Here is a 10,358-nt window from a genome sequence, read left to right as displayed (position 1 = left end):
AGAGAGAGAGCGAGCTAGGATTATGTGATTAAGCGATGACTTCTTTTTTCGTTCTGTTGGCAGACGGAGAGTACCTGTTCGTCGACCCAGAGAGTAAACTCAGCAAGTACGCCCCCAAGAACTGGAGAAACTCGCACACCTACGTAAGTCGCTGAGAATCGATGAAGACACCCTCGCTATCTCCCTCTCTCTCTCTCTTTCTCTCTCTCTCACTCGCCTCCAATTTGCCAGAGCTATTTTGCATTTATATTGGACAGTCCCAGAGAGAGAGAGAGAGAGAGAGAGAGAGAGAGAGAGAGAACGAGAGAGAACCTTGCCGAAGCGTAGCACAGTAGCCGACAACGCACCTTCTCCGTTCGTCTGCGTGCGCGCGTTTCGTTCTTTCTCTCTCTCTCTCTTTTTCTTCGTACGTCCGATTCGTCACGCTTCGGGCACGAATCGCGCGCGGCCGAAAAAGGCGCAGCAACCGCATAGCCGGAGCTCGCTGTATACGCCGGGCCCTTACGGAAAAAATTGGAATCTTTCTAATTCCCGAAAGGCCGGGGGGGGGGGGGGGGGGCACGTTTCTCCTTTTTTCCCTGCGCTGCTTCTTAACCTTTCTTTTTAGCTTCTTTTCTCTTCGGAGATGATCTCCCTCTCCCTCCACCCTGCACGCCTCGAGCCTACGACGCTCTTTCTCCACCAAATAATTTAAAATTAAATTGCATCATTGATGTTGCTGCTACTCCGAGGATGCTCGTTATTCAGCCGCCCATGCAAATCATTTTTCATTCCATTCATAAGGCCTAGCACAGAAGTGAATTTGCTTTTTTAAGCGACGGGGCTTCGAGGCCCACGAGAGCGGCACGCAGCGCAACAAAAATTGATTTATCATCGCCGCATTCCACTGTGATAGTTCGACGTGTTACGCGTTGCCGGGCACCACCGATGAATTTTCACGCTCGGTTTTTACTTTTATTAACGAACTCCCATTAATCTGGCGGCAATTTCCGTTTCCCATCCCTTTCAGTTGGATCCCATACAGACGTATGGGAAAATACGATGGTCCTCATATGATGATTGCTACGGCTTGTTCATTAATCGACTGTTCAATGTATTTTAGGGACTGGATAGCACTGGACGACCTGCCTTTGTTCTATATTTTCGTGTTCGATATTACGTGGACACAACTTTACTGCTACGGTAATTATTTAAAGACAACTGAAATACCTTGTAGATGAAGGAATTACGTTGCATCCATATTCTCGAGAATCAAAAAGTACCTTTTCACGTGCTTTTTCACGCTCAATTGAAGTAGTTGCAACGATAAACGCCAATTTTTTCTATTAAATTAAATCGAAAAGAAAATATAACTTCACAAACTCGTTTTGCTCAGCGATGAAACAACACGACACCACTACTACCTGCAACTGCGGGATAACGTGGTGCGCCACGGGGGCGGCGTGGAGAGTTGGCAAGCAGGCCAGCATCCCTTACAATCGAGTACAGTATACGAACCGCTGCTCAGTCTCGCCGGTCTTGCTTTGCAGGCAGACCTCGGCGATTTCAACGAGGAACGGCATGGTAGACCGAATTACTGCAAGCCATCCGATTACCTTCCCGCTCACGTAAGTTTTGATGTTTTAGCTTAGGTTGCGCTCAGTTTTTCATCGTGAAGCTCTTCAACGTGTACATATACTCACGCGAGACGTCGAAGAAAGAGCTTAGCCGGAGCATTTCAACTGAAACGTCTTTTCTTATACGTCAAAGTGCTTTACAATCGAGACTTTCGTAATTGATATCTATTGCAGAGTTACCGAACGAGTTTATTTGCGTAGAGTCATAACATCGCTAACATGTCATAAATATTTCTCCTATTGTACTTGAAGATTGAAAAAAGATGCCGTCTCGTTGCGTAACCGCGGCGATCGTTGGTTCGCCGTAATTTTGCTTTTTATCTGCCAATTCTTTTTATCCCCGCAACTCATTGTTATGCAAATGTACATTGGCACTCTGAAGAAAAAAAAAGCCCGAGGCATTATTCAATTGTCCGTCGAAACGTTTGTAAAATGCATTCCGATCTGTAAATTCGTCGTCGTCTCACGCCCTCTCCCAAGCGGAGCCGTCGTCCCGCGAAAAGTGAAATCAGAAAATTAATTGTCCCGAGAAGCAAATCGAGACAAGGCGCATTAATCACACGAGAAAAAATGACGGAAATAGCTGCTTGAGAAGCTTATCTCGTGCGAGCGTGATTCACTTATAGCCGCGTGAAACATTGGCCGGAGATTCGGCTGTAAATATGAATCACAGCCTTGGGAATGTTCATTCATATCGGCGTCATGATTTTCATATTTCTCGACTCGCAGATGTGCCACGAGGAGAATGCGCTGTCGGTATTGTCAGCCCAGCACCGCGACAACCGCGGCTTGTCTCGCGAGGAGGCCGAATTGTCGTACATCAGGGATGCGCTGCTCCTGGAGGCGCCGCTCAACGCTCACCTCTACCGATTACGCAAGAACAAGAGCGAGCAAGGACCCGGCAGAGTTTTGCTCGCTATCTGCGCCAAAGGCGTGCGTATCTACGGTGACGAGGACGAGCCGCAGGTCTTCACCTGGCAGAACATCGGCAAACTTGGCTTTGACGTAAGTGCTTTGGCCATGACGATAGCAAGGATCAACTGCTATATGCTTATGAAAGCCTTTGGGAAGGGGAGGGGGGATTATAGTTAATCATCGGCTATTTCCTGCCTCGATGGTTAGTTTTCATTCGCGTTTCAATATGGCTTTTGCCCATTTCACCTGTCAGATAACTACGAATATTTTAACTTTTCTCCGCATGCAGATTATTTAACGGAATTCCATTGGAATGCTTACGTATACCGTGCCTACGCAATTTCCACGCTATATTGCTTATTGGCATCGAATTTTTAGAAGAATGATTGCATTAACAAGTGTTTTGATCACAAACTCAAGTGAATATTCATGTGCAATTATTTTTCATCGTCGGTTGAATACATTGCATTGTAATGTCAAAAACGTTGTTGTAGATAGCTGGTTAAGATGAAACGTATGTGATGGTACTTTCAGCGCAAGAAGTTCGAGATTCGCGCAGTCGATCAGCAAGAAAAACCGAGCAAACTCACCCTCTTTAGTGGCTGTGACGACAAGAGTAAGCTCTTGCTAGCGCTCTGTCGAGACACTCACTTGTACTTCCGGGCGATAGCACACCGAGTCAATGAAGCCAAACAACGCGAGGAAGAAGGTATATTCCATCTCTTTTTCTTTCCGACCGCACTCAAAACCGCAAAACGCAAAAAAAATTCATTACATCTATGTTTTTCAGAACGCAAAGTACTACGGGATTGTTACATGTACCCAGCGCGTTGCAAGTTAAGCTTGACCGCACGAGGTTCCCGAGCTGATCAACGTATCTCGTTGATCTCGAGTACCTCGTCGAATACAACTTCGGGCATAGTGAGCGACCGCGTGCACAGCGAGGATGAGCCTGACGCAGGATTGATATCCGGTCGATCTGCCGAGGATACGACACCTGCCAATTTGGCTACTGCTTCAGTCAATACAAGCGAAAACGGCCAGTCGATTCCACCTCCTGCACGACCTAATCTGTTGTCGGAGGTTGATACGACGAATGCTGGAACTGGAGCAGCGACGCTTGGTTCTCAGTGCAGTAGTACGTGCAGTACCGTAGTGGTTAACACTTCACCAACCATCGGACCTCCAAGTATTGCTGGTTCGGCCACTGCTGCGTTACTCAATGCTGCCGCTGCTGCTACAGAAAGGAGGCGAACGTCTGCAAATTCCAGTCTAGAACTTGGCTATTCGCATACCGCGCAAAATTCCGCGTTGTCCGGTGAAACTATTTATGATCGATGTAACAAGCCTACAAAATATGCTGGTAAAAATTCAATCACAATTACGCGATTTAAACTATTTAATTATATGAATGATAACAAGGTGGTTGCGAATTTTCGCAGTGACGGACATCGCTAGTGAAACTAGCGGTATTTATACGTTGCACAGCAGCGAAATGCTGGACGAGCAGCTGGCCAACGACTCGTCGATACAATCGACAACGGATGAAGCTTCAGTCACGTCTGGTTTCTACACCATCCATAGCGGACTGCGTTCGGAAACCAGTGGTTCGTGTTATAGTCAAGGCACGGGTCACGATGATCAAGATCCAATCTATAGCGTCTGCCAGTCCCAAGAGCCAGAACTTCCTAAACGCACCCAACAAGAGATAACAGCCTCGAATGAACATGTTATAAGCGTTGATATCGAGGCGGAGTCTCGTTCGCGCAGTAACAGTATTCTCAGCGTTGGTAGCTTTCGAGGCGATGGTAGCGATCCAGCTCAAGGTCAAGGTCCTCTGCTGTCGGCAGACGAGCTATCGGATCTCATTGTAGGTCGGTATCCGCCGAGGAAAAGCGTTAGTGCATCTATGGATTCGGACTCGGACTATGTGCGAATGCCACCACCACCACTCCCACCTGCACCGCCCCCAAGGAGTGATAGTGAGCGACAATTACCACCACCGCCACCGTATCCTGGTTTAATTGCTAAACCACCGCCCAGTTATGTTTGTCCACGAGAGAGGTTTGAGATACCACCTCCAACTCCACCCCGTAACGATGCCGTAACACCCAGGTAGATGAGAATTTTAAAAAGTTTGAAATTATCAGCAAATTTAGTTTTAATTTATATTAACATATATCTGAGATATATTTGTAGAGAACCGCCACCGCCACCTCCAGCGCCTGCGAGAATACAGCCACCAACTTATCCTGGTGACAAAATGAAGCCAACCCCAGTGCACGCACCAGTGGCAGCTTTAGTCGTCGGTCCGAATAACTATCTGGATGTACATGCAACGAGAACAGGTCCGGTTCTATTGCCATACCTCGCACCACCTCATCCGAGTCAGCATCAAACTCAACAGAGGCAACCTCCTCCACCTCCACCGCCTCCTCTGCCAAATCCAACTACAACAAATCGTAACACTGTCAGCGCGAATAATGTGCCTCCGTCTGGTATGCTAGCCACGGTGTATACTAACCAAGTGTCAAAGACGCAAATCGAGCAGTATAACCAGCAAATGTATTCGGACGTGGACTACGTGATGTTTCCGCTCAAGGACCCGGCACTTTCTCAACAAGAATATATCGACGCTAAACAAGGTTCTTTAATGGCCGCCATGGCGGCCTATCCTCCACCTCCACCATATCCTTTGCAGGCTGCCAACAAGTCATCAATGATATACAGAAGTACTCCGTATCTGCCTTATACTACCACTGGCTCCTCGTTGTCTTCTCTTTCAAACAAATACACCTCGAATCAAAATCTCACGAGTAGCCTTAGTGACACTAATAGTTCCGTCGGAGGTAATTACTTTCTTTACGGCACTCCTGGCAGTCAGTATGCCGCCAGCACGAGTTCGCTTTACAGTGGACTCACTTGCTCTAGTGGTGGCGGAGGTACTCAAACTTTTAGGAAAGGAAGTAATTACGCATCTCCACCGCCACCTTTACCTCCGCCAGCCAGATATCAGCCGCACACTCTTCAGCATGGATTTTCTAGGACGAGAAGTCACGAAAATATACTGAAGAGTTACGACGCCACCATGGCTTCTTTATCGTCCTTATCGCTGGCTCATGCTAAACTCGGTAATATGGGCTCATTACCGCAGCCGCAAACGAAACACAGGCGTCTACCTCCACCGCCACCTCCACCACCCTATAATGTTCAGGTAAAATTTGAAATTCATGCTCACTACCACAAGTTACAATGCTGCAATATCGTGTTTATAATCGTATTTTTCATTTAGACGCTACCCACTAGCCAGTCAATATATCTCACCACGAATAATATTAAACCATTATTGCAACTATCAAAATCACATCAAAAGCAATCACAATCGCCGCAGAAACAGTCGTCGAATATGCGACAGCAAGAAGACGCCGTTCAATCACACTCAGACGGGGGGCTTGACATTATAAAACTTCGTGAGCAATGCCTTCAAGCGGATTTACCTCTGATTACTGCTCTGTGCAACGATAAAAATCTTCTTAGACAGACACAAGCCTTCGTCTTGCCCAAACATCCGAGTAAGAATTCATCTACAAGTCCGATAAAATCTAGTACTAGGAACGGTACGAGCAACAGTATCAGTAGTTCCAGCAAACAAAAATATCTTGTAAGTAACCTCTCAACAACGCAAATAACTAAACCGCCAAGGAAGAATGTTAACAGCACACATAAACATCCGTCCACGTCGGCAGTTGGTTTGAATAAAAGCATCAGCACAAATTTCCAAATGAGCAGTCATAACATCGCTGCAACCGACAAGAAGAATTCATCGCGGGTGTCGCATTCGTAGTAAAGTAATTATGAACTATGTATGTAAATCGACAATTAAAGAACAAAATTTTAAGGTGTAAATAGCAGGTAATATAATGACATTTGTCGAAAGTTCAACGAGTCAAATCAGGTCTGCTTGAGCTGAGCAAACCTGCTGCTTGTAAATGGTAGCAATACTTTTTTCAATTTTTTAAGACTGCCAGAGGTTTATAAACAGTAAGTTGAATGCTCCGAAATTTAAGCACTTATAACGTTATTGATTTTGAAAAACTTTCAAAATGTTATTACACAAGCCGTGCTTCTTCAACTCAGGGTGCCATTTTATATCACACTTTATTTCACAGTTATTTTCATTGTCAAATAGATGTACGCGTAGTAAACCATATGATTTTTTTATAACGCCATATTATTGAATGTCATTTCTAGTTTTAATAATAAGAGCAAACTTGTTATCTCGTGAAATGGTTATTTCTTTTATAAGATATATGCTCTTTAACGTTATTAAATTATATTTATGAAAGAATTTCTTATTAAGAAGAGATTCTTTTTATGAACATCTTTACCGCGTTACAGTACAGAAAATGGCGCTTAGAGTGTGAAATGTTGAATGAGCTTACTTTAAAGTCGTAAAGTAATTTCAATATTAAAACGTTAATATACACATTTTTGTTCGACCTGTTTGTTTTTTTATTTAAACACGATATGGAATTATAGTAATAAATGTAATATCTCAACCTAATTCCATATGTTTCAAGTACCCTGTTATAAATGAATTGACATTCATTTGCCAAAAATAGTCGATCAAAATATCATGCAATTTATTTATGTACGGAAAAAGGACAGTGTATACAATATGTAAATAGCGTGAGTTAGCTTCAGTTTTTCAGTTAAGGGCAAGATTATTGATTTATATTTATCAGAATCATAAAAATTGCATTAAAGTAATATGAAGCGACTTTGTATTTTCAAAAGAATCTCACTAAAAAATCTCAAAATAGCTAAAAACTCGTGACTAGGTTTTGCTCTTACTTTTCGTATTAAGACTATTTTTAGGAATATTGTAATTATAAATAAAACATGGTCATACAATGATCAGCCAAATATTTAAAAATTAAATTTTTACAATACAAACCGAAAAGCTATTCCATTTACGTCAAATGTCGAAGCTGTTTTCTGTTATAAATTAAAAATTAAATAATTTAATTAAATACATTTTTTTTTTGCTTAGGTTTATAAGCCGATTCATAATTTGAAAAGCGCTCATTGAATGTGAAATTTTATGTAAATTAGTTGTTATTTCGATTCATTATTCGAATGCTCATTAAGCTAAGTTTAAATTAAAATCACAACATGCTATTCCCGCTAAACATTCAAAGTGTTTCAACATTACAATAAATAAAATGAACATATTTGTACATAAATACATCTACACGATACATAATTCATGCAAGCTATACCAGGCTATTTTAAAGTTATTGTTGAGTTTGTCAAAACTTTAATTTGTAACGACACTAACTGCGTCCGTTTTATAAACTGTTCAATACATTCATGGAAAGTTTTCCATAATTTATGACCAATTTAAATTCGAATTATAAGATGTTGCAAATTCATCTTAATGATTTTGCAGAAGTAATAATAACTAATACATTGAGTCACAAATAAATCACAATTCACAGTTATGGAAAAATTTCTTAACAGTATTGAAGCTTAGTGAAATAAATGTATAAAGTAGAAAATTTATATAATATACGGAAGAGGTTTTAATAAGTTATATATAGGGATTACAGTATAAGTAAAATGGGAAAGCGCGCTAATAAACGTAAAATTTGTCGATAGTGCACTAAAAGGTCTGATTTGTAATTTCATATAATCCTTTTTATAGTCGGTTCATCGTCGTCGCAAAGTATTTTTCCACTTAAAAGAATCATAAAATTCCAACATTCCGCCCGTACTGTAGTAAAGAGTATGTGCATGAATAAAACAATCTATTTAGAATATATCCGTTGTGGGAAGCTTTTTATGTAAAAGATTAGCGAGTCTTAAGAGCGAGATTCCTTCTTTATCAGCGTACGTCAATAATTGTCTATTGTACGTAAATATGTGTATGTAAATACACACGCACGCACACTTATATATATATTGTAATTGCGCCAGATAATGTAAGTTTATTGTAGTGCGAAAAATCACATGTATGAAATACACAATCACTTCACCTGCAAATAATAATCATACCTTTTGTAATGAAAAATGGTGCAATAATCATTATGCCTTTCTGATCTCCATCTTTGTTCCCAACGTTTTTTTATTTAAATACATTAACAATAATATGCAGTGTAGACATCATTAATTAGATACTCCTAAGTAATCTGAATAACTTGTTTCTTTGTTACATCTTCAATGAGACACTTGTATTACCATGATATATATATATATATATATATATATATATATATATATATATATATATATATATATTATTTATATAGTATTTTAGTTAAATTGAATTTTGTAGATCTGAACGAAGTATGTGTAGGATTTTTTAATGTTTTTTTCTAAGAACTGAAATGCAATTACCTTTTAATTAAAATAATCATATCTGTTAAATTCGAAGAATTTATATTAGGCCAATTCCATCTCAGATCATGCAGAGCTCCCCACACACCTGTCACCAAGCTACTCCAAAGTATTTTTTTATTGTTCTAGGTCAAAAATAAGAGGACCCGTATTTTTTCTTTTTTCTCTCAGATGCATAGTTCCGTCAATAATGCAATCGGAAAATGCACTGCTGAAAAGGGAAAATTGAGAAAATTTTTCCAATTAAATTTGGTTTCCTCAATATTTTTTTTATTTGTCGATACAATTAAATAATTTTTATGTCATCTATAGTAGAAACGAAGTTCTTCAAGTCTAATTTATCAAAAATATGAATGTATGCATTTTTCGGGAGAAAATGCATGTTTTCGAAAAAGTGCATCTTGGAGAAAAAATTGTGTATCTCAAAAAGGCCATAATTTTTTGCGCTCAAATTTTTTTTATATATTCTTAGTACCAATACCTTCAAATCCATTCGATCAAAATTTGCTGTTTTTTCGTTATATCGCTTAAAAAAATTAAAAAAAAAAGTTTTACATTTTCAAGTCAAACGCGATAAATACATTCAGGAATTCATGTTAGCGACTATGTAGGTTAATAACTGAACTACAATAACATGTAACTCAAAGAAAAAGCTCACTTTTATTCAATCATGTCTGCAAGAAATGTAAAATTACACGATCATTTTTTTCTGTTTGAGTTGATTACTTTTACAACTCTCTTCACTTTTTTAGATACAACTTTCACTTTCTTGCCCTTGTTTACATTTTCGTTTTTCTTCTTATGAGTACTTTTCTTTTTTTTTCATCTTTTTTCACTTCAATCCATGGATGCGCAGCCGTTCGAGCTATAAAACATTCGCTCCTCCCTTCCGAGACAACAGATTTCCACATGTGGCAACGTTGAATACCCTGATATTTCTGGCATTTGTGTCTTTGCTCCATTTGACTACTACGAAAATTGTTTATCTCTGCAGTTTCCATCAAAATCAGCTCTATAGAAGTTGTGTATTTTGATACATTTTCAACAAAACTTTTAGCAGTTTGAATAGCATCAGATTCAGTACTGCGTAAATTATGCACTGTTGCATAATGCTTTACCAAACCACCTATACCATCTACAGCACCCTTTCCATGACCAGTAGCAGAGAATATCCATTTTTTACTCATACTTGCATTTAAAAATTCATTTAACTGGAATCTATTTTTGAAATGACTTGCAGCGCCATCAGATACTAAAGTTATAGAATCAATCGAATTTCCATACGTTTCTTGTGTGTATCTAGTTATATGTTCAAGAATTATTTGTATTGCTGCCAATGCATGAGAATAATCATGTTTTAAGTCTTCACTAATTACAGTATAACTCTTTGTAATTCCGCCTATGTAGCAAACAGCAGTGAAAATTGCA

General features: G+C 39.9%; 1 protein-coding gene across 1 annotated transcript; it reads left to right on the top strand.

The window, feature by feature from the left end:
• Positions 1 to 35: 35 nt before the first annotated feature.
• On the top strand, positions 36 to 8,576 carry LOC131674685 (protein expanded). The gene is made up of 9 exons (XM_058953502.1): positions 36 to 143; positions 1,103 to 1,182; positions 1,376 to 1,607; positions 2,346 to 2,621; positions 3,066 to 3,240; positions 3,322 to 3,894; positions 3,974 to 4,646; positions 4,731 to 5,745; positions 5,824 to 8,576. The coding sequence occupies exons 1-9, from the start codon at positions 36 to 38 to the stop codon at positions 6,373 to 6,375; spliced, it is 3,684 nt and encodes a 1,227-aa protein (XP_058809485.1). The 3' UTR covers positions 6,376 to 8,576.
• The last annotated feature ends 1,782 nt before the right edge of the window (positions 8,577 to 10,358 follow it).

This window comes from Phymastichus coffea, unplaced genomic scaffold (assembly GCF_024137745.1).
Source record: "Phymastichus coffea isolate CEN01 unplaced genomic scaffold, Cenicafe_Pcof_1.1 PCOF00279, whole genome shotgun sequence".
NCBI lineage: Eukaryota > Metazoa > Arthropoda > Insecta > Hymenoptera > Eulophidae > Phymastichus > Phymastichus coffea.
This window is presented reverse-complemented; position numbering and strand designations above follow the sequence as displayed.

Coding starts and splice junctions, on each gene's coding strand:
- LOC131674685 (XM_058953502.1), top strand. CDS start 36: ATGACTTCTTTTTTCGTTCTGTTGGCAGACGGAGAGTACCTGTTCGTC. Junction 144..1,102: donor GGAGAAACTCGCACACCTAC/GTAAGTCGCTGA, acceptor AATGTATTTTAG/GGACTGGATAGCACTGGACG. Junction 1,183..1,375: donor GACACAACTTTACTGCTACG/GTAATTATTTAA, acceptor CGTTTTGCTCAG/CGATGAAACAACACGACACC.